At 48.5% G+C, this 24,870-nt stretch overlaps 1 protein-coding gene across 1 annotated transcript in view; it reads left to right on the plus strand.

Annotated features, from left to right (window-relative positions):
- LOC140194192 (uncharacterized) overlaps positions 1-24,870 on the plus strand; it is a 123,991-nt gene that overhangs the window by 26,343 nt on the left and 72,778 nt on the right. The window contains exons 12-16 of the mRNA XM_072251699.1: positions 841-931; positions 1,694-1,876; positions 4,108-4,112; positions 19,969-20,340; positions 22,699-22,881. Of these exons, the coding sequence (XP_072107800.1) occupies positions 841-931; positions 1,694-1,876; positions 4,108-4,112; positions 19,969-20,340; positions 22,699-22,881 (834 nt within the window). The remainder of the gene's footprint in view (positions 1-840; positions 932-1,693; positions 1,877-4,107; positions 4,113-19,968; positions 20,341-22,698; positions 22,882-24,870) is intronic.

The raw sequence follows: 24,870 nt of genomic DNA on the forward strand, positions 1-24,870 counted from the left end.
CGTGCTGAGAAAGCACGATTAGGTAACAGAGTTGGAAATTAAGCTCTAGTTGATGAGCAGGGTTCAAGTTGGTGGTCCAAGTTCATTATTCCCAGAAAGTGGCTGCACAGGTTGATAGGGTTGGTAAAGAAGCTGTATGGCAAGCTTGCCTTTATTAGTTGTCAAATTAACGTCAAACATCGGAAAGTTATATTGCAGCTTTATAAAACTAGTTGGGGTGCATCTGGAGTATTGCATCCATTTCTGGTCATCGCATTATATGAAGATGTTGAGGGTTGGGGTTTAGCAGGATGCTGTCTTGATGAGAGGGTGTGCTGTAAGGAGAGGTTGGATAAACTTGGGTGTTTTCTCTGGAGCAGCAGAGGTTGAGGGGAGATCTGGTAGGGATTTATAAGATTGAGAGGAATAAATGGGAGCAGATTCTGGCTGTCCACTCTCTCTAATCCCAAAGCAGGCATTGTGTCACTGCAGCAGGAGGACAAAAGAAGTGGTGTAGCGTACTCCTTGTAGGTAATATTCTCCCCTGAATTTTGGGAATCCCAGTGTCATAGTTCAAAATGGGGATGGAGATGCTGAGACCTCCTCATTCTAAAGAATCCAATCAAGAGCTCCTCCTTTAACTCCTGTCAGCCAGCCATCTCTGAACCAGAGAGGAACCTAGTCACTCCCAGGGACTGTTTGAGATCGAAGGAGGTTGGGGCTGCAGTGCATGTGGGACATTTTGCTTAATGTAATGGAAGGGTGGTTGCAGTATGTGTAGGGGAGGTTTTCTGTTGAAGGAGAGTGGTGGAGTATGGAGAAGTAGTTCAAACATTGTATTGGCAATTTACTGTTAAACAGGAAACAGAAATACTTCTACCATGGCCGCTTGGACTGGGATGACAACAGTTCTGCTGGGAGATACGTAAGGGAGAACTGCAAGCCATTAAAAGTAAGTGCTCTCTGGGCAGTAGTATCTGTTTCAGGGCCCCAAATATGCCATCTCCCCCACCTACTGCTGAAATCTTCCTCTGCTCCTCGAGTCTTCCAGTTCTCCACTACTAATTCCATAAATTCAGCTCCAGTGAGATCACTCCTGTTCCATATTTCCACTGGCCTGTGTTTGTGCGTGAGAGACCGCAGCGGGCTTCCTGATTGAGCTGGCAGAGGCCGCCATCTCTCAAGTAATCAAAACTTGCCGTTTTAAAAGCTGCACTTAATAGAAAGAGATAAATGTGAAATGTCCTGTTCTAAGTTGCCCACACTGATGGAAGTCATTTAGAAAGGAAACATGTTCTTGTTCCCTCTGAGGCTGCACTGCACGTCGAGCAGCCATATATACAAATATGTATATATACAGACCCATTCTCCAGATTCCACCCGTCACCCATGTCTTTGTGCACAAATGCTTGTGTGGTGTTTACACATTCTCCCCTATGACCATATGGATTTCCATTGGTACCCCTGCATCCTCTCACACCTCAAAGATGTGGGAGTCATTGGGTTAATAGGCTGTTGTAACTTACCTCAGGTATGTAGGGGAGGGGAGGTTGATGGAGAGGTGGGGAGAACAAATGACCAGTATGAGTGGTTGATGGTCAGTATGGACCGATTGAGCTGTAAGGTGCTGGGTCAGTACAGGTGGGTAGTGTGCATAGCCTCGGGTGGTTGGGAGCCAATCCGACAGTGTACTGACAGCTGCATCTTTCCACAGCGATACATGATTGCCGACACTGAGGAGCACTGCCAACTATTCAACCTGATTGAGAGGATGCTGGAGTATGAACCTTCAAAACGGATCAACCTCGCTGACGCTCTCCGGCACCCCTTTTTTGATCCACTCAAAACTGAGCCCAAAAGCACAAAGCCGTGGGAATCCAACCGAGATATCAGCAGATGACACGGAGCCCAGCTGGGGACTTTTTGGGCGGGAGGGAGGGGCAGGAGAGAAGAACCTTTATTTTGTTTAGCCTAACTTATTCCTTCTGACTGCTGCCTTGTGGAGCCCCAGGCTGCCCTTCTGAGTTATGGAACCTCACTGCCGACAGTGTTCGGGGCAGGAGGATGGGGAAGTGTCTCTGTGCACAACTCCAGGGGTGGCTGAAATAAACTTATTTCTGGAGAGGTGAAGAACTTCGGATTGTGTCGGCTGCCTCTAAACTGGGAGGGGAAGTCCATGAGTAAGCCAATCAAAGGCATCCAGCAAACCCCTCCCAACCATGTGGGGCAGCCACAGGATGCAACCCCACCTCCCCGTGTGTCTGGGGAGGGGTGGGACTGTTGTCAATATTTCGCTCCTACCTTCAGCAAGCAGTTGCCTCTCCCACTCAGCCATGTACCACACCAATTCATCTGCAAGTAGTGTTAAAAATGGAAGTTCTTAACTGTCCTGTCACGGACTTTATCATGACCACAACCTCTGTATTGCAGTTCTTAATCTCCATCCTTTATGTTTACAGACTGGGCAGGTATGCTCTGTAGATCATCAGACAGGGAGAATATTATACAGGGGAAGGATTAGGCGCTTTTTTTGTGATGGTTTAAAATAGTTTATTGGATATGTGTTTTTTTATATATATATTAAATAAAACCTTTGTATTGTCTTGAGTGGAAATGTACTGCGGCGAGGAGAGAGGAGGTCTCCCCCGCAGCATTACTTAGCACTGCAAAGAAAGGCTGTCATCCCCCTGGGAGAGCCAGACAAGTGCCAGACCGATGGCAGGATCTATCTAAGGTGAGTCCTGGCAGGTTGGTTGAGGGTAGGGACGGTGACAAGGAAATCTATGACTTTTGCTTCTAGCTGTTAGCTTGCTGTACTGTTGACGCTGTACTCAGAAGGGTTTTGCCCCGGTGGTTATACTTTACCATTCCTCTGATTTATTTATTGATACGGGCCCTTGCTGCTCAATGTGCTGCTCTGTCCAGTAGCCGACTACTTTAATCCAATCCTAATCACAAGGCAATTCACAATGACCAAATACCCTACTGACAAGATGTCTTTGACTGTGGGAGGAAACAGGAGTACCTGGAGGAAGCCCATTCAGTCACAGGAAGGAATGTCTTAATGGCTTTGTTACAGTGGCATCCCAGGGTGGGCCCACACATACTGGATGTTCACAGGTTTTATTTCCTCAGAGGCCAGGCCCCTTGTATTTGTGGCCGACTGTTTTGCTGTCTCTCGGCTACTCCCTTCACCCTGCTGAGGAAAGACCAAGGGCAAAAGGGCATCTTCTGCAGCCTTTAAAGGGGTGCAGTAGGAGAGAGGGGCCACATGTTGAGTGTATCTAGCGCCAGCATAAGCCACACGTGTGTAGCAGAGGTAGGAAAAGGATGAGTCCACCATTTGTTGCCCTTCATTGAGCCACTTAAGCTCTGAGTAAGGTTATCCTCAACAGAACCAACTAGGTGTTAACCCTACCTATTCCACAGCCACAATTCATAACACACAGCAGAATTAAGCCAGGTTTTATCATGTCTGATATTCCTCTCAATCTCATTATCCTACCTTCACCCTATTACCTTTGACGACCTGTTTAAGCAAGAGCCTTAAAATATACGCAAAGACTTGGATCTCCACAACTGTCATGGCGGTGAACTCTACTACCCTCAGGCTATAGAAATTATTCATCTTTCTTTGTTCTAACAAGGGACGGCTTTAGACTCTCACTCTCGAAAAATCCTCAATACATCCACCCTATTGCAGCCTAGGAGGAAGCTCTCTCTTCCTCCCTATCCCCTCATTCTTAAAAACTCCAGCGAGTAAGGGTCCAGAGCCATCAAATATTGGGGTTACTCACAGGAGCAGCCCGTGTGGTGTGCCTGCTATTCCAGCCCACTGTGTATTCCATTGCACTGAGGCCCCTTATCTCTGAAAGTTGCAGGTGGTTATTCGCACGCTAGGGCATTGCCTGTAGCGGAGGAAAGGTAAGAGTGGACACCCTTTAGAGGTGAAATGAACTGATGCTGGAAATACTCCACAGGTTGAGAAGCTTTTGAGACAAAAGATAGCGATTCATTGTCCAGCAAAACTGGTAGTGTAATTAAGTGGGTGTAAATTATTCCTCTTCCCACCCTGTCTCTTGCAAAAATGCCACCCCCGCCCCTTGCAATTCCTCCGTCTGCTCTCAGGTAAGGTGAGGTTTTCATTCCAGGACGAAGGGAATGTCTTCCTTTTTTAAAGAAAGGGGCTTCCCTTACCCCACCATCAACTCTGCTCTCAAACGCATTTCTCCCATTTCACGCACATGTGCTGTCCCCACCCCACTAGGAATAGGGTTCACCCTTGTCCTTGCCATCCCGCCAGCCTCCGGGTTCACCATATAATTCTCTGTAACTTCCACCCTTTCCCTCCCTCTCCTCTTTCTGCTTTCCGCAGGGATCGCGCTCTACGCGACTCCTTTGTCCATTCGTCCCCTCCCACCATACCTTCCCGGCATTTATCCATGTAAACGGAACAAGTGCTACACATGCCCTTACACTTCCTCCCTCACCACTGTTCAGGGCCCCAGAAGGTCCTGCCAGGTGAGGCGACACTTCACCTGTGCGGCGTCTGGGGTGATATACTGCGTCCAGTGCTCCCGATGCGGCCTTCTACGTATTGGTGAGAGCAGACGCGGACTGGGAGACCGCTTCACTGGACATCTAAGTGTCCGCGAGAGAAAGCAAGATCTCCCAGTGGCCACGCATTTTAATTCCACATCCCATTCCCATTCTGATATGTCTCCACGGCCTCTACTGTCAAGATGAAGCCATACTCAGGTTGGAGGAACACCACCCTATATTCTGTCTGGGTAGCCTCCAACCTGATGGCATGAACTTTGACTTCTCTAACTTCCGTTAATGCCTCTCACCCTATCCCTTATTTATTTATTCTCCCCCCCCCCCCATTCCCCTCTCTTTTTTCTCTCTGTCCCTCTCACTATAACTCCTTGCCTGCTCGCCATCCTCTGGGCTCCCCTCCCCCTTTCTTTCTCCATAGGCTTCCCGTTCCATGATACTCTCCCTTATCCAGCCTTGTTTCCCTTTTGCCAATCAACTTTCCAGCTCTTAGCTCCATCCTTCACCCTCCTGTCTTCTATCATTTCGGATCTCCCCTCCCCCTCCTACTTGCAAATCTTTTACTATCTCTTCTTCCAGTTGGCCCTGACGAAGGGTCTCGGCCCGAAACGACGACCTCTTCCTATAGATGCTGCCTGGCCTGCTGTGTTTCACCAGCATTTTGTGTGTGTTGGTGTAATTAAGTAGGGCCCTACGTGGTCTTGGCCGATAATCCGGTCCCAGAGAATGCCACTGGGCCAAATTGAGAAGAGAACAACATATTGCAGTGGACCAGACACTGCAACCATTAAGGCAAGGTTGGGGAATGTTTGCAGGGTGGGGGGTGGTGCGGTCTGTTGACAGCCGTGGGAAGCATGACCCCATCACTGGCCTTCACATCCTGTGTAACTGGGACTCTCGCTGCGTTTTGATTGGAAAAGTTTTCCCTCATCGCTTGCTTACTGGCTATTACTCCTCTGGTGTTTAGGGCAGCAAAGGTCTTGCATCTCTGGTGGTGCTCAGGGCTTCCTTCATCATGTCAGTAGCTTCCTCTCGGTTTTCACTACTGTCAGTCACAGTCACAAGTTCCGGGTGGAGACTCAGGAATACCGTCACACTCAGATGTAGAATTCTTCATTGCTGTTTCCACAATAATTTTGTTTTACCAATTAACGTTGTTGTCCCTGAGCTGAACCCCTGAACTTGGAGAACTGGCGTTTCATATTTAATTTGGCCTCTACTGTTTGGCATGGGTGAACCTACTAAGAGCAGAAACATAACGCCCTGACTCCAACCAACATCGCTCTCTGTGTACTGAGGCACACAACAAGTTGTCCTCTTACAAATTTTCCTCAGCGCTTCCCACCACCACCAGTTCCTGGTTTTATGAACCCTATTAGCTTCATTGATGCCCCTGGTAAGTTAAGTCCCCTGTGTCTGCAGCACTTCAGGTCAGTAGGGTGGAGTGTTGGTAAGAGGCAACAACTTTTATTTACCATGCATGAAATTGCTGTGCTTGAGGTAGCACCAAGTCCATGGGCCAAATGGTAGTCTGCAACAACAATGATATAAAATGCCGTGCAGTATCATTAAAGCGCACAAGGACTTGCTCCAGCAAGGTTCCCATAGGGAAATATTGCCCCATTCCCCCTCTCCTCTTGGCCGTCTACAGTGGGTCTCCCATTGGAGGAGTGAGTCCCATTTTGAAAAAGGATTGTATTAAGATGGTGCAGATAAACACTCGGCGAATGTTGCAGCCAAATAGAATAACTGGGTCACTTGTCCCGTACGTAATGCAGAGTGCTGGCTATAATCTGTCCTAAACGGATTGGTATGGATTTGCAAGGAGCCGTCTTTTGATGCTTGGTCCCTAGGGAGGGACCGGCCCTGTCTGTAAGGGAGCTGACAATGGAACGTGAGGGTTACCCACGGGCTCGGTAGATTTGAGGGCCTGGTAGGAGAGGGGAGGGGAGCAGATTGGAGTAGAGACCTGTTAACAGGTGAGTACCTGGATACGTTGAATTGTTTGTAAAAATGCATGAAAGTGTTCTGTGGTCCGGCCACAGCCGGTGTGTAAATCTTCCAAGTAGCAATCGATGTCTGTTGTCCTTTAATATGGCAGAGTAAAGCTCGCTTCACTATCCCATTAGTATAGATATAGAGATCCCTCTCCGTCCCATCACACACACTCGGGATCAGATACAGAGTGAAGCTCCCTCTACACTGTCCCATCACACTCTCGGGGTCAGACACAGAGTGAAGCTCCCTCCACACTGCCCCATCACACACTCCCGGGGTCAGACACAGAGTGAAACTCCCTCTACACTGTCCCATCACACTCTCGGGGTCAGACACAGAGTGAAGCTCCCTCCACACTGCCCCATCACACACTCCCGGGGTCAGACACAGAGTGAAACTCCCTCTACACTGTCCCAGCACACACTCCCAGGGTCAGATACACAGTGAAGCTCCCTCTACACTGTCCCATATTAACAACGGGGTCAGACACAAAGTAAAGCTCCCTCTATACTGTCCCATCACACAGTCTCGGGATCAGGCACAGTGAAGTTCCCTTCACACTGTCCCATTACAAACAATGGAGTCAGACAGAGTGAAGCGCTACGGTTTCTACACACCCAGTGACAGTACTGGGTGAGCTCAGTGTGAAAAAGGATCTGCGGCGTGTTTGGAGAAATTGATTCATTGTCATCACTGTACTGGGATTCAGAAGACCATTTCCATACAGCGGTAAAAGGAAAATCATCACAGAATGTAGTGCTACAGTACAGAGAAAGAGCAATGGTCGACCATGTAGAGAGAGACTGTGAGATCAAATTCATCTTATAGTACAATGGAATTGTTCAATAGAGTTATGACAGCGGGATAGAAGTTGCGGGAAAAAGATTCTTGCTACCCGTCTCCTTTTATATTTTTATAAATTTCTGTATCATCGAACACACAGGAACGTGCCTTTTCGTCTATAATGTGTCAAACTAATGTAATAATTGAATGTTTAACCAAACGAATCCCGTCTGTCCACGCAGATCCCTCCATTTCTTGCACTTTCGCGTGCCTGTCTTATATGCCTCTGTCGTATTTGTCTTCGGTATCAGCCCTGGCATAATGTCAGCCTCCGCGTTCATCCATATCAGTGAATATGAACGCATATCATACTCTCTGTCCTTATAACTACAGCCCTCCGTTCCAGACACCATCCTAGCGAATCTCTCGGTCTAGAGAACAGTACAGCTCAGTACAGGCCCTTCGGCCCACATTGTGGTGACCATCTGTTAGACCTTGTCCATGATCAATCTAACCCTTCACTCCTGTGACGCCACTTTTAGGGAATTTTGTATCTGTATTCCCAGATCTCTCTGTTCCAATGCACTCCTCAGTGCCTTACCATTAACCCTGTATGTTCTACCTTGGTTTGTCCTTCCAACGTGCAATACCTCACACTTGTCTGCATTAAACTCCATCTGCCATTTTTCAGCCCATTTTTCCAGCTGGTCCAAGTCCCTCTGCAGGCTCTGAAAACCTTCCTCGCTGTCTACTACACCTCCAATCTTTGTATCATCAGCAAATTTGCTGATCCAATTTACCACATTTACCACATTATCATCCAGAGATTGTCAAAGGTTATTGGAGTCGCACGCCTTTGGGAGCATTTATCATGGGAGTGGGAGCTTATCGCCATTACCACCCCTGCCTACAACAACCTTAAGGGACCCTTCCCTCCTCCATTGACCTTATATTCATCCGCCTCTACCTGCACCCCCGGCAGCGTCTATAACGCACCCACTACTCACTGTGTAGACAAAACCTACCCCCTGACATCTCCCCTAAACTTTCCTTCAATCACCTTAAGAAGATGTCCTTAAAAGGACCTGGACAATCCGCGTAAGGGATGCGTGAAAGGAGCTACTTTTTAATCAGGGCGGCGATCAAAGATTTCAAAGGCAGCGTTTCACGGCAGTTTTTCTGCTTTGAGGAGCGACCAATCAGCAAGAAGGGTTCATAGAAAGGGCCAATAAGAATAATCCAAGAGCAAGCGGAGCTGCCATTCTTTTAGAAACATAGAAAACCTACAGCACATGACAGGCCCTTCGGCCCACAAAGCTGTGCCGAACATGTCCTTACTTTAGAACTACTTAGGCTTACCCATAACCTCTATTTTTCTAAGCTCCATGTATCCATCCCGGAGTCTCTTAAAAGACCCTATCGTTTCCTCCTCCACCACCACCGCCGGCAGCCCATTCCACACACTCACCACTCTCTGCGTAAAAAGTTTACCCCCGACATCTCCTCTGTACCTACTTCCAAGCACCTTAAAACTTTGCCCTCTCGTGCTAGCCATCTCAGCCCTGGGAAAAAGCCTCTGACTATCCACACAATCAATGCTCTCATTATCGTGCTAGCCATTCCAGCTCTGGGGAAAAGCTTCTGACTTTTGAGTGTGCCGGTCTTTGCAGTGGCTTTGGCTCACCAGGCTTGGGTGAGGTAGATCGTCTTCCAAGTCATAATCTCTCTCTCTCTCTGTTCTTATTTGTTCATTCTTCATCTATTAGTGATAATAGCTCCAGTTGCACGGTTTTGTCCCGCGTGTGGGAGACATCCTCTCTCCCTGATAAGCACATCTGCAGCTCGATGACCTTCAACTCATATGGGAGAATGAGGAGGTGATAGCCAGGAGCTACAGGGAGGTAGTTACCCTTAGCTTGCGGGAGACAGGTCGGGAGAAGGAGGGGAAATGCACAGCCAGTGTGGAGTACACCTGAGGCCGCCCCCCTCAATAAATATATAACCTTAGATACTATTGAGGGGGTCGACTCACCAGTGGGGAGCCACAGTGACCAGGTCTCTGGCACTGAGCCTGTTGCTGTGTCTCAGAAGAGCAGAGAGGTGAAGAGAATTGCAGTGTTGATAGGAGATTCCTTAGCCAGAAGAACAGAGATGCGGTTCTGCGAGTGTGACAGAGTCACCCGGTTAGTATGTTGTTACCTGGTGCCCGGATCAAGGATGCCGTGGATGGTGTCCATGGCATTCTCAAGAGCAAGGACGAGCAGCCATAAGTCTTGGTGCATATTGACACCAGTGACATAGGTAGACAAGGTGAGGAGGTCCTGAAGGGAGATTACGGGGAGCAAGGTAGAATGCTGAGAAACAGAACCTCCAGCATAGTAACAGATTGCTGCCTGTGGAGGTAAGAATAGGATTATTTGGCAGGTGAATGCGTTGCTGAGGAACTGGTGCAGGGGGCAAGGGTTCAGATTTATGCACAATTGTATTGGGATCTCTTCAGGGGAAGGTATGACTTGCGCGAAAGTGACAAGTTACACCTGAACGCAAACACGAGGAAATCTGCAGATGCTGGAAATTCAAGCAACACACACAAAATGCTGGTGGAACGCAGCAGGCCAGACAGCATCTATGGGAAGAAGTACAGTCGACATTTCGGGCCGACACCCTTCGTCAGCACCCTGAACCCGAGGAGATCCAATATCTTTGCTGACAGATTGGTTAGAGTTGTTCAGGTGGGTTTAAACTAATTTTGCAGAGGGTTGGGAACTGGAGTGATGGTGCTGAGGATGAGGTAGTTGGCTTACAAACTGAGACAATCTGTAATGAGACTCCTAGGAAGGAGAGGCCGATGATAGGGCAAAATTGCAGTCAACGGGATAAGTTGCAACATAAAAGGTGGACAAAGTCGAAAAGGTAAATACAGGACTAAAGGTGTTATATTTGAACACTCGCTGTATACAGAATAAGGTCGATGACGGGTCATATTCTGCATGGAGTTCAGTCACCAGTGGTGTCCCTCCGGGATCTGTTCTGGGACCCCTACTCTTTGTGATTTCTATAAATGAACTGGATGAGGAAGTGGAGGAATGGGTTAGTAAATTTGCTGATGACACAAAGGTTAGGGTGTTGTGGATAGTGTGGAGGGCTGTCAGAGGTTACAACGGGACATTGATAGGATGCAAAAATGGGCTGACAAGTGGCAGACGGAGTTCAACCCAGACAAGTGTGAGGTGGTTCATTTTGGTAGGTCAAACATGATGGCAGAACATAGCATTAATGGCAAGACTTTTGGCAGTGTGGAGGATCAGCGAGATCTTGGGGCCAGAGTCCATAGGACACTCAAAGCTGCCGCGCAGGTTGACTCTGTGGTTAAGAAGGCAAACGGTACATTGGCCTTCATCAATCGTGGGATTGAGTTTAAGAGCCGAGAGGTAATATTGCAGCTATATAGGACCCTGTCAGACCCCACTTGGAGTACTGTGCTCAGTTCTGGTTGCCTCACTATAGGAAGGATGTGAAAACCATAGAAAGGGTGCTGAGGAGATTTACAAGGACGTTGCCTGGATTGGGGTGCATGCCTTATGAGAATAGGTTGAGTGAACTTGGCCTTTTCTTCTTGGAGCGATGGAGGGTGAGAGGTGACCTGATAGAGGTGCACGAGATAATTGTCAGGTCACTCCTCTGAATGCTACTGGTACCATGTAACCCAGTACTACCAGTTGCATGGTCGGGTGGTCGGCGACTAAACTGGCTCCCCCACCAAGGTGCCTGGTGAGGAGGGTGGAGGACGAAAAACAAGATCTGTCAAAGGGAGGATGAACCCTCTCGTAGGGTCAACGGCCATCTAGCAAACACGGGCCGTGGAGCGCGGAAAGCCCATCCCTTGCATCGAAGCTTGGTCTGGCCATTCACTGCAACAAGACTTCCCCCAGCCGTCTTGGACCCCACCATGCCGCTGGATCCAGGAGGGGATGTCGAGAGGGTGGGCCTGGATCTGTGCAAACCCCATACTCACCTAAAATCCGTTCACGCACATGCTGTTCCTTTCTGAGGAGTGGGGTACCACCCCACTGACTGACTGAAAGGAACCATCATCATCCTATGGAATGGATAGCCAGAGAGAGAGAGAGAGAGAAGATAATGAGAGGCATTGATCGTGTGGATAGTCAGAGGCTTTTCCCCAGGGCTGAAATGGCTAACACGAAAGGGCACAGTTTTAAGGTGCTTGGAAGTAGGTACAGAGGAGATGTCAGGGGTAAGTTTTTTGCGCAGAGAGTGGTGAGTGTGTGGAATGGACTGCTGGCGGCAGTGGTGGAGGCGGAAACGATAGGGTCTTTTAAGAGACTCCTGGATGGATACATGGAGCTTAGAAAAATAGAGGCTATGGGTAAGCCTAGGTAGTTCTAAGGTAAGGACATGTTCGGCACAGCTTTGTGGGCCGAAGGGCCTGTATTGTGCTGTAGGTTTTCTATGTTTCTATTAACTTGTACCATGGTTACAGACTGACAAGTATGATGTTGTAGACATCACTGAGTCATGGCTGAAAGAAGGTTATAGCTGGGAGCTTAATGTCCAAGGATACACATTGTATCGAAAGGACATTAGGGAAGGTAGAGAGGGCGGCGTTGCTCTGTTGGTGAAAAATGAAATTAAATCATTAGAAAGAGGTGACATGGGGTCGGAAGGTATTGAATCGTTGTGGATAGGGCTAAGGAACTGCAAGGGCAAAAAGACACTGATGGGAGTTACATACAGACCCCCAAACAGTTGTAAGGATGTGGACTACCAGTTACACCGGGAGATAGAAAATGCATGCCAAAAGGGCAATGTTACAGTTGTCATGGGAATTTCAATATGTAGGTAGATTAAGAAAATTGGGTTGGTGCGGGATCCCAAAAGGGGGTTCTAGAATGTTTTTTTTTTTGTTGCAGCTTGTGGTTGAGCCAGCAAGGGATCAGCTGTTCTGGGCTGGGTATTGTGCAATGAACCAGGATTGATTAGGGAGCTTAAGGTAGTAGAACCCTTAGGGGCCATGATCATAATACGACCAAATTCACACTGAAATTTGAGAAGGAGAAGCTAAAGTCAGAGTATCAATATTCCAGTGAAAGGAAATTACAGAGGCATGGGAAAGAACACTGGCAGGGATGACAGCAGAGCAGCAATGGCTGGAATTTCTGGAAGCAAGTCAGAAGGCACAGGATATATACATTCCAAAGAGTAAAAAGTATGACACAACCATGGCTAACAAGGGAAGTCTAAGCCAAATAAAAAACTAAAAGATGGCATATGGTTATTTCATCAGCGGTTTGATTGGGGCACGACTGCGCAAGCACGTGGACGTCAGCCAGTGAGAACAGCAAGAAGAGTTTAAAAGGAGATAGCTTTATAGGGCGGGCGACAGAGTAGAGGGAGACAGATTAGGAAGGCTTTGGCTCAATGGGTCGGGGCGAGGTAGGTTGCCTGAGTAGAATACAGACTGGAAGTCTGTGTGTGAGGCCACTTTTCTGTGCTCGGTGTCAGATGTGCGAGGTCCAGGGGTCTCCCAGCCTCCCGGGTGGCCATATCTGCACCAGGTGCGTCGAGCTGCAGCTCCTTAGGGGCCGCGTTAGGGAACTAGAGATGCAGCTTGATGACCTTCGTCTGGTCAGGGAAAGTGAGGAGGTGACAGAGAGGAGCTACAGACAGGTAGTCACACCAGGGCCTGGGGAGACAGATGAGTGGGTAATAGTCAGGAAAGGGAAGGGCAGGAGTCAGAGGCTAGAGAGCACCCCTGTGACTGTACCCCTTAACAATAAGTACTCCTGCTTGAGTACTGTTGGAGGGTCGGCCTCCTTGGGTGAAGCAACAGTGGCCACACATCTGGCACAGAGTCTGGCCCTGTGGCTCAGAAGGGTAGGGAAAGGAAGAGGATGGCAGCGGTGACAGGGGACTATATAGTTAGGGGGGTCAGACAGGTGATTCTGTGGACGCAGGAAAGAAACACGGATGGTAGTTTGCCTACCAGGTACCAGGGTCCGGGATGTTTCTGATCGCGTCCACGATATCCTGGAGTGGGAAGGAGAACAGCCAGAGGTCGTGGTACATATTGGTACCAATGACATAGGCAGAATAAGGGAGGAGGTCCTGAAAACAAACTACAGGGAGTAAGGAAGGAAGTTCAGAAGAAGAACCACTAAGTAGTCATTCCAGGGTTCCTTCCTGTGGCACCCGACAGTGAATATTGGAATAGAGTGAGGTGGGTGATAAATGCGTGGCTGAAGGTTTGGACAGGGGGAAGGGATTCAGATTTCTGGATCATTGGGACCTCTTTTGGGGCAGGAGTGACCTGTACAAAAAGGACGAGTTGCACTTGAATCCCAGGGGGACCGATTTCCTGGGGCGGGGGGGGAGGTTTGCTAAGGCTATTCGGGTGAGTTTAAACTAGGATTTCTGGGTGGTCAGAACCAAACTGAAGAGACGGAGGAAGAGGCGGTTGGCTCATAAATTGAGAACGCTTGGAGACAGTGTGAGAGGGAGGATAGGCAGGTGATAGAGAAGGCACATGCTCAGACTGACGGTTTGAGATGTGTCTATTTTAATGCAAGGAGTATTATGAACAAAGTAGATGAGCTTAGGGAGTGGGTCAGTACTTGGAACCATGATGTTGTGGCCATTACAGACACTTGGATGGTGCAGGGGCAGGAATGATTACTTCGAGTGCCAGGCTTTAGATGCTTCAGAAAGGACAGGGAGGGAGGCAAAAGAGGTGGGGACGTGGCACTGTTGATCGGAGATAGTGTCATGACTGCAGAAAAGGTGGACGTCATGGAGGGATTGTCTACGGAGTCTCTGAGGGTGGAAGTTAGGAACAGAAAGGGGTCAATAACTCTACTGGGTGTTTTTTATAGACTTCCCAATAGTAACAGAGATATCGAGGAGCCGATAGGGAGACAGATTCTGGAAAGGCACTATAATAACAGGGTTGTCGTGGTGGGAGATTTTATTTTCCCAAATATTGATTGGCATCTCCCTAGAGCCAGGGGTTTAGGTGGGGTGGAGTTTGTTAGGTGTGTTCAAGAAGATATTTCGACACAATATGTAGATAGGCCTACAAGAGGAGAGGCTGTACTTGATCTGATATTGGGAAATGAACCAGGTCAGGTGTTGGATCTCTCAGTGGGAGAGCATTTTGGAGATAATGACCACAATTCTATCTCCTTTACCATCGCATTGGAGAGGGATAGGAACAGACAAGTTCAGAAATCGTTTAATTGGAGTAAGGGGAAATATGAGGCTATCAGGCAGGAACTTGGAAGCATAAATTGGAAACAGATGTTCTCAGGGAAACATACGGAAGAAATGTGGCAAATGTTCAAGGATATTTGCATGGAGTTCTGCATAGGTACGTTCTAATGAGACAGGGAAAGGATGGTGGGGTACAGGAACCGTGGTGTACAAAGGCTGTTGTAGATCTAGTCAAGAAGAAAAGAAGAGCTTACGAAAGGTTCAAAAACTAGGTAATGATAGAGATCTTGAAGATTATAAGGCTAGCAGGAAGGAGCTCAAGAAAGAAATTAGGAAAGCCAGAAGGGGCCATGAGAAGGCCTTGGCGGACAGGATTAAGGAAAAACCCAAGGCATTCTACAAGTGTGTTAAGAGCAAGAGCATAAGATGAAGAGAGAATAGGACCAATCAAGTGTGACAGTGGAAAAGTGTGTATGGAACTGGAGGAGATAGCAGAGGTACTTAATAAGTACTTTGATTCAGTATTCACTATGGAAAAGGATCTTGGCGATTATTGTAGTGATGACTTGCAGCAGACTGAAAAGCTTGAGCATGTAGATATTAAGAAAGAGGATGTGCTGGAGCTTTTAGAAAGCATCAAGTTGGATAAGTCGCCGGGACCGGATGAGATGTACCCCAGGCTACTGTGGGAGGCGAGGGAGGAGATTGCTGAGCCTCTGGCGATGATCTTTGCATCATCAATGGGGACGGGAGAGGCTCTGGAGGACTGGAGAGTCGCAGATGTTGTTCCCTTATCCACGAAAGGGTGTAGGGATAGTCCGGGAAATTTTAAACCAGTGAGTGTTGCTTCAGAGGTTGGTAAATTGATGGAGAAGATCATGAGAGGCAGGATTTATGAACATTTGGAGAGGCATAATATGATTAGGAATAGTCAGCATGGCTTTGTGAAAGGCAGGTCGTGCCTTACGAGCCTGATTGAATTTTTTGAGGATGTGACTAAACACATTGATGGAGGTAGAGCCGTAGATGTAGTGTATATGGATTTCAGCAAGGCATTTGACAAGGTACCCCATGTAAGGCTTATTGAGAAAGTAAGGAGGAATGGAATCCAAGGGGACATTGCTTTGTGGATCCAGAACTGGTTTGCCCACAGAAGGCAAAGAGTGGCTGTAGACAGGTCATATTCTGCATGGAGGCCGGTGACCAGTGGTGTGCCTCAGGGATCTGTTCTGGAACCCCCACTATTCGTGAGTTTTATAAATGACCGGGATGAAGAAGTTGAGGGATGTGTTGGTAAATTTGCTGATGACACAAAGTTTGGAAGTGTTGTGGATAGTGTAGAGGGCTGTCAGGGGTTACAGCGGGACATTGATAGGATGCAAAAATGGGCTGAGAAGCGCAGATGGAGTTCAACCCAGATAAGCGTGAGGTGGCTCGTTTTGGTAGATCAATTGATGGCAGAATATAGTATTAATGGTAAGACTCTTGGCAGTGTGGAGGATCAGAGGGATCTTGGGGTCCGAGTCCACAGGACACTCAAAGCTAATATGCAGGTTGACTCTGTGGTTAAGAAGGCATACGGTGCACTGGCCTTCATCAATTGTGGGATTAAGTTTAAGAACCAAGAGGTAATGTCGCAGCTATATAGGACCCTGGTCAGATCTCACTTGGAGTACCGGGTCAGTTCTGGTCGCCTCACTATAGGAAGGACGTGAAAACCATAGAAAGGGTGCAGAAGAGATTTACAAGGATGTTGCCTGGATTGGGGAGCAGGCCTTATGAGAATAGGTTGAATGAACTCAGCCTTTTTTCCTGGGAGCGACGGAGGAGGAGAGGTGACCTGACAGAGGAGTATAAGATTATAAAAGGCTGTGATCATGTGGATAGTCAGAGGCTTTTCACCAGGGCGGAAATGGCTAGCATGAGAGGGCACAGTTTTAAGGTGCTTGGAATTAGGTACAGAGGAGATGTCTGGGGTAAGTTTTTTTTACACAGAGAGTGGTGAGTGCCTGGAATGGGCTGCCGGCGACGGTGGTGGAGGCAGACACAATAGGGTCTTTTAAGAGACTCCTGGACAGGTGCATGGTGCTCAGAAAAATAGAGGGCTATGGGTAACCCTAGGCAATTTCTCAGGTAAGGACATGTTCGGCACAGCTTTGTGGGCTGAAGGGCCTGTATTGTGCTGTTGGTTTTCTATGTTTCTATGCTTCTCTTCTATAAAAGATTAGTGGGAAGTTAGGGGAATGGGAAGCTTCTAAAAGCCAACAGAACTCAACCAAAAAGTCATTAGGAAGGTAAAGATGGAATATGAAAATAAACTTGCCAGTATTAAAGGGATACCAAAAGATTCTTCTGACAAATAAAGTGTAAAAGGGAGGCGAGAATGGATATCAGACCACCAGAAAACGATTCTGGAGATGTAGTAATGGGGTCAAGGAAATGGCAGATGAAGTATTTTGCATCAGTCTTCACTGTGGAAGACACTAGCAGTATGGTGGAAGTTCCATGTGTCAAGGATCAAGAACCATTACTAGGGAGAAGGTTCTTGGGAAACTGAAGGTCTGAAGGTGGATAAATCACCTGGACCAGATGGTGTACACCCAGGGTTCAGAAAGAGGTGGCTGAGGAGATTCTGGAGCATCAGTAATGATCTTTCAAGAATCACTAGATTCTGGAAAGGTTCAGGAAAACTGGAAAACTGCAAATGTCACTGCACTGTTCAAGAAGGGAGAGGGGCAGAAGGAAGGAAATTTTAGGTCAGTTACCTTAGTGGTTGGGAAGATATTGGAGTCGACTGTTCAGGATGCAGTTTGGGGCTATTTGGAGGCACATGATAAATTAGGCTGTATTCAGCATGATTTCCTTAAATGAAAATCCTGCCTGACAAATCTGTTGGATTTCTTTGAAAAAATAACAAGCAGGATAGACAAAGGAGAAATGGTCGATGTGTATTTGGATCTTCAGAAGGCCTTTGACAAGGTGTCACATATGAGGCTGCTTAACAAACTACAGGTCAATGGTGCTACAGGAAAGATTCGAGCATGGATAAAGCAGTGGCTGACTGGCAGGAGGCAAAGAGTGGGAATAACGGGAGCCTTTTCTGGTTGGCTGCTGGTGACTAGTGATGTTCCACGGGAGTCTGTTTTGGGACGGATTCTTTTTACGTTGTATGTCAATGATTTTGATGATGGAATTAATGGTTTTGTTGCAAAGTTTGCAGATGATACGCAGACAGATGGAGGGGTAGGTAATTTTGAAGAAATGAGGCTACAGGGGGACTTGGACAGATCAGAAGAATGGCAAAGAAACGGCAGATGGAAAGCAGTCTTGTAAAGTGTATGGTCATGCACTTTGGTAGAAATGAAAGGGTTGAATATTTTCTAAATGGAGAGAAAATACAGAAATCTAAGGCACAAAGGGATTTGGGAGTCCTTGTGCAGGATTCCCTAAAGGTTAATTTGCAGGCTGGGTCTGTGGCGAGGAAGGAAAATGCGATGTTAGCACCGGAACAGAAAAGCAAGGACGTAGTGTTGAGACTTTATAATGGCTTCACTGGGAGTATTGTGTGCAGGCTTGTGCCCCTTATCTTGGAAAGGATGTGCAGTAACTGGAGAGGGTCCAAAGAAAGTTTGCGAAATTGATTCCAGGATTAAACGGTTTGTCATATGAAGAGTATTTGGTGGCTCTGGACCTGTATTCACTGGAATTCAGATGAATGAGGAGTGACCTAATTGAAACCTACCGAATAGTGAAAGGCCTTGATAGAATCGATGTGAAAAGGATGTTTTTTAGGCCTAGGACCTGAAGATACAGACTCAAAATAGAGGGGCGTACTTTTAGAACAGAGATGAGGAGGAATTTATTCAGCCAGAGAGTGGTGAATCTGTGGAAATCGCTGCCACAGACAGCTGTGGTAGCCAAATCTGTATGTATATTTAAGGCAGAGGTTGATAGATTCAGGGCATGAAGGGATATGGGAATGGCAGAAGATTAGAGCTGAGAGGGAAAACGTATCAGCCTTGGTGAAATACTCGAGCAGATTCGAGGGGCCAAATGCCCTGCTTCTGCTCCTATGGTCTTATGGTCTCTGGTGTTAGTCATTGCTTTCCTGGGCGGGGTGGGGGGGGGGTGGATTTCAAGCTCTCCACCTTATCAATGCCTCTTGTTATCTTGTGACAAACGTTGGTTTCCTTGGCTGCGTAAGTCTAGGGAAAACACTCTCAGGTCCCGCCAAACTTGTGAGATTGAGACGGCTCTCCCCACCCCAAACCCCGGTTTGTGTGATGCTGTGTAATTTACTACCCTGTTACAAAGTAGTGCCACGAAACAACAGACAGCACGCTGCATACGATTAAAGGAATTATATTTGTGAATCTTAACTGAAGGGTTAGTAAAGAATAGCAAAAAGAAAAGGGCCCATTCTAATTAAACAGTCAAATGTGCACAAGTTGAATCTCATCTTGAACTTCTCTGTCACTCACACGCTGGGCCCTCGGTCAACGTGAAAACACACACACCATCGTCCCAATGTCGCTCGCATCCATCTCGAACAAACGGGTCTCCCACCAGGTCGTATCATTTAGACCGGTTCTCCCCAGCGCCTTCTCTCTTCATCTCCCGCCGAACCAAAAAATTAACACCCAAAGACCAACCTTCGTGTACCTCACCAAGGAAACCTCCCCGAATTCTACCATCCTAATTGGATCGTACTCATCCGTTATCTTCAACAATAACGCGGACATGCTCCCAGCAGAACAGGCCGCTCTTACAGAACTGCTGAATGAAATACATACAGCATAACAGTAACAATATGAACCGGGGCGTTACACTTGCGTACCTCTATCAAGTCGCTTCTCATACTCCTTCGCTCCAAGGAGAGAAACCCTAGCTCGCTAAACATTTCGTCATAAGACGTGCTCTCTCATCCAGGCAGCCTCCGGGTAAATCCTCTCCACAGCTTCCATAAAGCTTCCGGACTGGACTGGAGACAATACTCCAGGTGTGTCCAACCAGGGCTTTATAGACCCGCAAGGTTACCTCACGGCTCTTCAATTCACGTTCAACCATACATGAATACAGCCAAACGAGACAGCGTTACTCCGGCGTCACGGTGCTGAAACACAACACCAGCAGCCACACACAAGAACACGTTCACGTAATAACAGAGTCCCGACGCCCCTCCTCCCCCCCCCCCCCCACCGCGGCTTGATACCCACTCGCAAATACAAGTCAATATCAGTAAAATACAACGATGTAGAATATGCATGTACGTAGTCTAAACCCGCCCCCCCCCCTCGGCCCACCGATATCATCTGTCTTACGCTTGCTACGACACCGCGGCTTGAGGCCCAGTCCTAGCATATACAAGCACATATGGAATATTAGTGAAATGCAACGACGCGGATTATGCACGTTTTATTCCAGAGCTCCCAGTCCAATTGACATCTTCAGTCGACCCCAACTGCGCTACGCCGCCCCCGGTAGAGCTCGGAAGCCTCTTCCCCGACGGCTGAAAAGCAAGCGGCCCCGCAGCTTGAGGCCGAGTCCACTGAGAGTGCCGCCAAACGAATATGAAGTCGGCGGCAACGGAACGTGTTCTCTGCCGAGCGAAACCCTGGGAGGGCAGTGTCGACTCCGGTCTGGGCGCCACGCCGCCCGCGGTGAAGTGCAACCGCTTCGTCGTCTCACTCCGGCGGTTGCGTGCAGGCGGCACTGTGGCCGGTCGACCTCGATCTCCCGACTAACGGAGGTCAACAACACACTGCACGTCGTCCTCTCTTCTGCACGCCCTCCCGGGTGACCGGAGCCATACTGAATAATTCGGGCATGGTCCGACCAATATTCAGGCAGCCGGAATGTCCTCGTGATACTTTCAACAGTACATCTGTTAGCGTGTTTGGTGACAAGGCGAACACGGGCGGGGGTACGTCCATGTAAAGAGTCCCTCACTGCCCGATGGTAAACCCGACCGCCGCGACTTGTCTTTTCGGCAGGCGGGGCAGAGGAAGGGGCAAGAACCGCCTCGGCGCATCACCAAACGGCAGTGTGGGGGGTCTTGGCCAGGGGGCTCATGTTGTGTGGGACCGCGGTTGGCGCATCTGCAGCCCGGGACTCTGAGCGCTTCCCGCAGCTTCAATGTTTGGAAGAGAGTGAGCAATTTTGGGCCCCAATCTAAGGAAAGAGGTGCTGCCTCTGGAGAAGGTATAGAGGACAGAGGAGCCTCGGATGAACGACCCCATGGATGAGAGGGCTAACGTATGAGGAGCGTTTGACGTCTTTGGGCTTACACTCGCAGGAGTTTAGAAGAACGGGGTGGGGTGGGGGCGGAATCCCGTTAAAAGCTATCGGAAAGGTCTAGACTAGGTTGAGTGAAGAGTAGTGGGAGAATATAGGACCAGAGGCCACAGTCTCACTGGGTCTTGGTCCGAAATATGATTGTTTATTCCCGTACCCCCGCTGGGTTACTCCAGCATCGTGTGCGTGTGACTCCAGATTTCCAGCCTCTGCCGCTTCCTTTGCCTCTGGAACGGAGATGGAGGGGCGACAGAGGGCGGCGAATCTGTGGGGGCTCGTTGGCACACACAGGGCTCTGGAGGCTGCGTTTAAGGCAGAGACTGATGAGCGCTTTCATTGGTCAGGGGAGTGCGCGAGAGAACGGTATTGCGGGGAACAGCACCAACCGTGATCAAATAGAGAAGCAGACTTTATGTATTCGTTGAGCTGAGGATGAGAGGTGACTTGATAGAGGTGTATAAGATGATAAGGTGCAGAGATAGAATGGACAGTGAAGATATTTTTCCCAAGGCGGAAATGGCTCACACGAGTGTCATAATTTCAAGGTCATAACTTCTTCAGTGTCTGGGCCCGAAACGTCTTTTCCACAGAAGCTGCCTGGCCTGCTGAGTTAACATAGAACATAGATCACAGAATAGTTCAGCACAGTGCAGGCCCTTCAGCCCACAATATTGTGCCGACCCTTAAGCCCTGCCTCTCATATAACCCTCCACCTTAAGTTCCTCCATATACCTGTCTAGTAGTTCCTCCAGCATTTTGTGTGTCCTACAAAGGTAGCATCTTTTTTAAACAGAGAGTGACGGTTGCGTGAAGCGTGCTGCCAGGGGTGGTGGTAAGGCCGGTTACATTCGGGACATCTAAGCGACTCTTAGATTGACTCGGGGATTCAAGAAAAACGGAGGGCCTTTTGAGGAGAAGGATTAGTTTGATCATAGACCGGCACAAAATCGTGGACCGAAGGACCTGTATTGTTCTATGTTCTATATAGCAGGGTAACAGACGTTTCCCGGGAAGAATATATTTTAAAGACTAGCTTTATTTGTCACATATACAATGAAATGGGTCGTTTGTGTCAGCGACCGACACGTCCGGGGATTATGTTTGGAGGGGGGCAGCCCGCAAATGTCACCACCCTTCCCACGCCAACATTGTATGGCCATACCTTACTAACCCTGATCGCCTATCTTTGGAATGTGGGCCGAAGCCGATACACCTAGAGGAAACCCAGGCGGTCGCGGGAAGAAGGTACAAACTCCTTAGAGACGGTGGCGGAATTGAACCGGGTCGTTGTAAAGCGTTACGTTGCCGCCTGTGAGTGGCGGTCAGGCCCAGGAGCAAACTGGCGAAGAACTGGCAACTAATTCACTCACCCCTCTCCACAGTTGGTTCCTGCTCCCTCCCCATCATTGTCCAGTGACCCTGGGGTTAGAAAGAGAGAAAGGGAATCAGCCAGTTCCTGCTCCCCCCAATCACTGTCCAGTGATCCCGGGGATAGCGAAAGAGGGAGTCAGCCGGGGTTTCCGCTCCTCATCACTGCCTGTGCATCAGTCAGGGCTCCTGCTCCCCATAATTATCCGGTGACCCCGTGGTTAGGGAGAGAGGCGGGATTAGCCAGGATTCCTGCTCCCCACCGCTGCCATGTGACCCCGGGGTTAGAGATCAGGAGTGTAGATAAAACTTGTGGATACTGGGAAAGGGGTCTGCGATCTTTTCATTCCCCGCACCTACACGGAACACGGACTTCCCCCGACCACAGAAATGGCGGGCGGCTAGCGGGGCACTGAGGGTCTGGGATCCTGGAGACCGGTCGTTGACTCCACTCTCGCTCTCTCTCTCTCTCTCCCCCCACCCCATCGGGAGGACGACGCTAGGGTCGGGGGGGATGGGCTCGGTGGCCAAACTAGTGTCCGGTGGACCGGCAGCCTGGCTCGGCTGCTGCGTGGCCCCCCAGCCGGACGGGAGGAAGCAGACGGGAAGCGAGCGGAAGCCGAGGCTAAACCGGGAAGAGTACCGGATGCACTTGGAGGAGCTGGAGAAGGAGAAGTGAGTGTCCCGGTCGGGTTCGCCTCCGTTAATGGCCGGCTGTTCAATGGGCGGGGCTTCACCTTCCCATCGGTCACCGAATTACACAACATAGAAACCGGACCTTCGGCCCATTTGGTCTATGCCGACCAAGATTCCCATCCAGTCTAGTCCCATTTGGCCAGTATCAAAGTTTCAAATCTACATCTTCCCTATCCATTGATCTGTCCAAGTACCTTTTAAATGTTAATGTTACCTCGCGGGTTCCCCTCTCACCCTAAACCTGTGTCCTGTAGTTCTTGATTCCAAAATCCTGGGAAAAAGACTACGCAGATTCCCCCAATCTCTGCCCTAATGATTTTATACGCCTCCGTAAGGTCACCCCTCAGGTTCTGTGCTCCAGTGGATAAAATCCCAACCTGCTCAGCCCCTCTCCTTAACTCAGTAACTCGAGTCCCGGTAACAGCCTTGCACTCTTTCCAGTTTAACGGCATCTTTCCTACAGCAGGGTAACCAAAATTTCACACAATATTTCAAATGCAGCCTCACTAACCACACGTAACGCCCCGCGTAATGTTGCAGCTCTATAATAAACTCTGGTTAGACCACACTCGGAGCATTGTGCTCAGTTCTTACTTACTTACTTAAGCCCACCTGGGTCAAAGGCCGCTCGCCAGAGTCCTCTGTCCGGGGGAGGGGGGGGGCGATAGAAGTCCCATAACTTCAGGTTTCACCACACGACTTCATGCGTTTTCTAGCTGGAGATTCCTCCTCGCCCAGAGATGAGGCATTTGGAGCTTTTGGAGCTTCTGTTGGCTCCGGGACGGGGTTGGGGTTGCTAACCCCAAGTCCGACCCTCCTCCTTTACCAGCCGGGCTTTGCACGGTCGGTTCTGATCGCCTCATTATAGGAAAAATTGCAGAGTCTTCAGAGAGGGTGCCGAGTAGATTTAACAGGATGCTGCCTGGACTAGAGAGCATGTCTATGCAGAAGTTTGAGCGAGCTCGGACTTCTCTCTTCGGAGAGAAGGAGGATAAGAGGTGCCTTGAGAGAAATGTACAAGATGATCAGTCATAGAGCAGACAGTCAGAGACTTTTTCCCGGGCCGAGGGGCAGAAATTTAAGGTGTTTGGAGAAAAGTATAAGGGCATGTCAGAGGTATTTTTTTTCACAAATGGAATTTGTGCGTGGGGCGGACTGACAGGGTTTGTGGAAGAGACAGCTACATTAGATTAGATTATGAGGACACGCAGTCCTCTTTTATTGTCATTTAGTAATGCATGCATTAAGAAATGATACAATGTGTTCCTCCATTAGGGACGTTTATCAGACGCTTGAATGGGAACATTGATGAAGGAAAAATAGAGGTCTACGTGAGAGGGAGGGGTTAGATTGAGAGTAGAGTACGTTGAAGAGTCGGCACAACATCGTGGGCCGAAGAGCCAGCACTGTGCTGTACTGTTGTACGTTCTGTGTCACAGCTTCCATGCTCATTTCTCTGACCGATGAAAGGCCCTCCTCATCCCCCTGTCTACCTGACCTTGCTCTGCAAACAGAAAGCTTCAGGATTCAACATTCACAATTGTTAAACGTCATTTCCAGCAGAAAAGAGTGTAAAGGAGAACGAAGTAATTGTTAGTCTGGATCCGATGCAACACCAAGGATGCAATAAGATAAAGAACACGATAATAAAAACACAATAAATATAAATACATAAGATAGCTGATATACATACATTGATTTTAGGTCCATAAAGTGACACTAGGCATAGCAGTGTCTGTACATAAGGTGACTGACAAGAAATAATAAAGTAGTGATGGTGGGGGTATGAGAAGGGATGGGTTAGAGAGTGGAGGTGTTAATCAGCTTTACTGCTTAGGGAAAGTGACTGTTTCAGAGCGTGGTGATACATAATCTTCTCCCTGATACAAGTGGAGCGAACAGTCCATGACCCGGGTGGGCGGGTTCCTTTATGGTGTTACTGGACCTTTTCCAGCACCTTTATATACA

The sequence above is a fragment of the Mobula birostris genome, chromosome 2 (assembly GCF_030028105.1).
Source record: "Mobula birostris isolate sMobBir1 chromosome 2, sMobBir1.hap1, whole genome shotgun sequence".
Classification (NCBI taxonomy): domain Eukaryota; kingdom Metazoa; phylum Chordata; class Chondrichthyes; order Myliobatiformes; family Myliobatidae; genus Mobula; species Mobula birostris.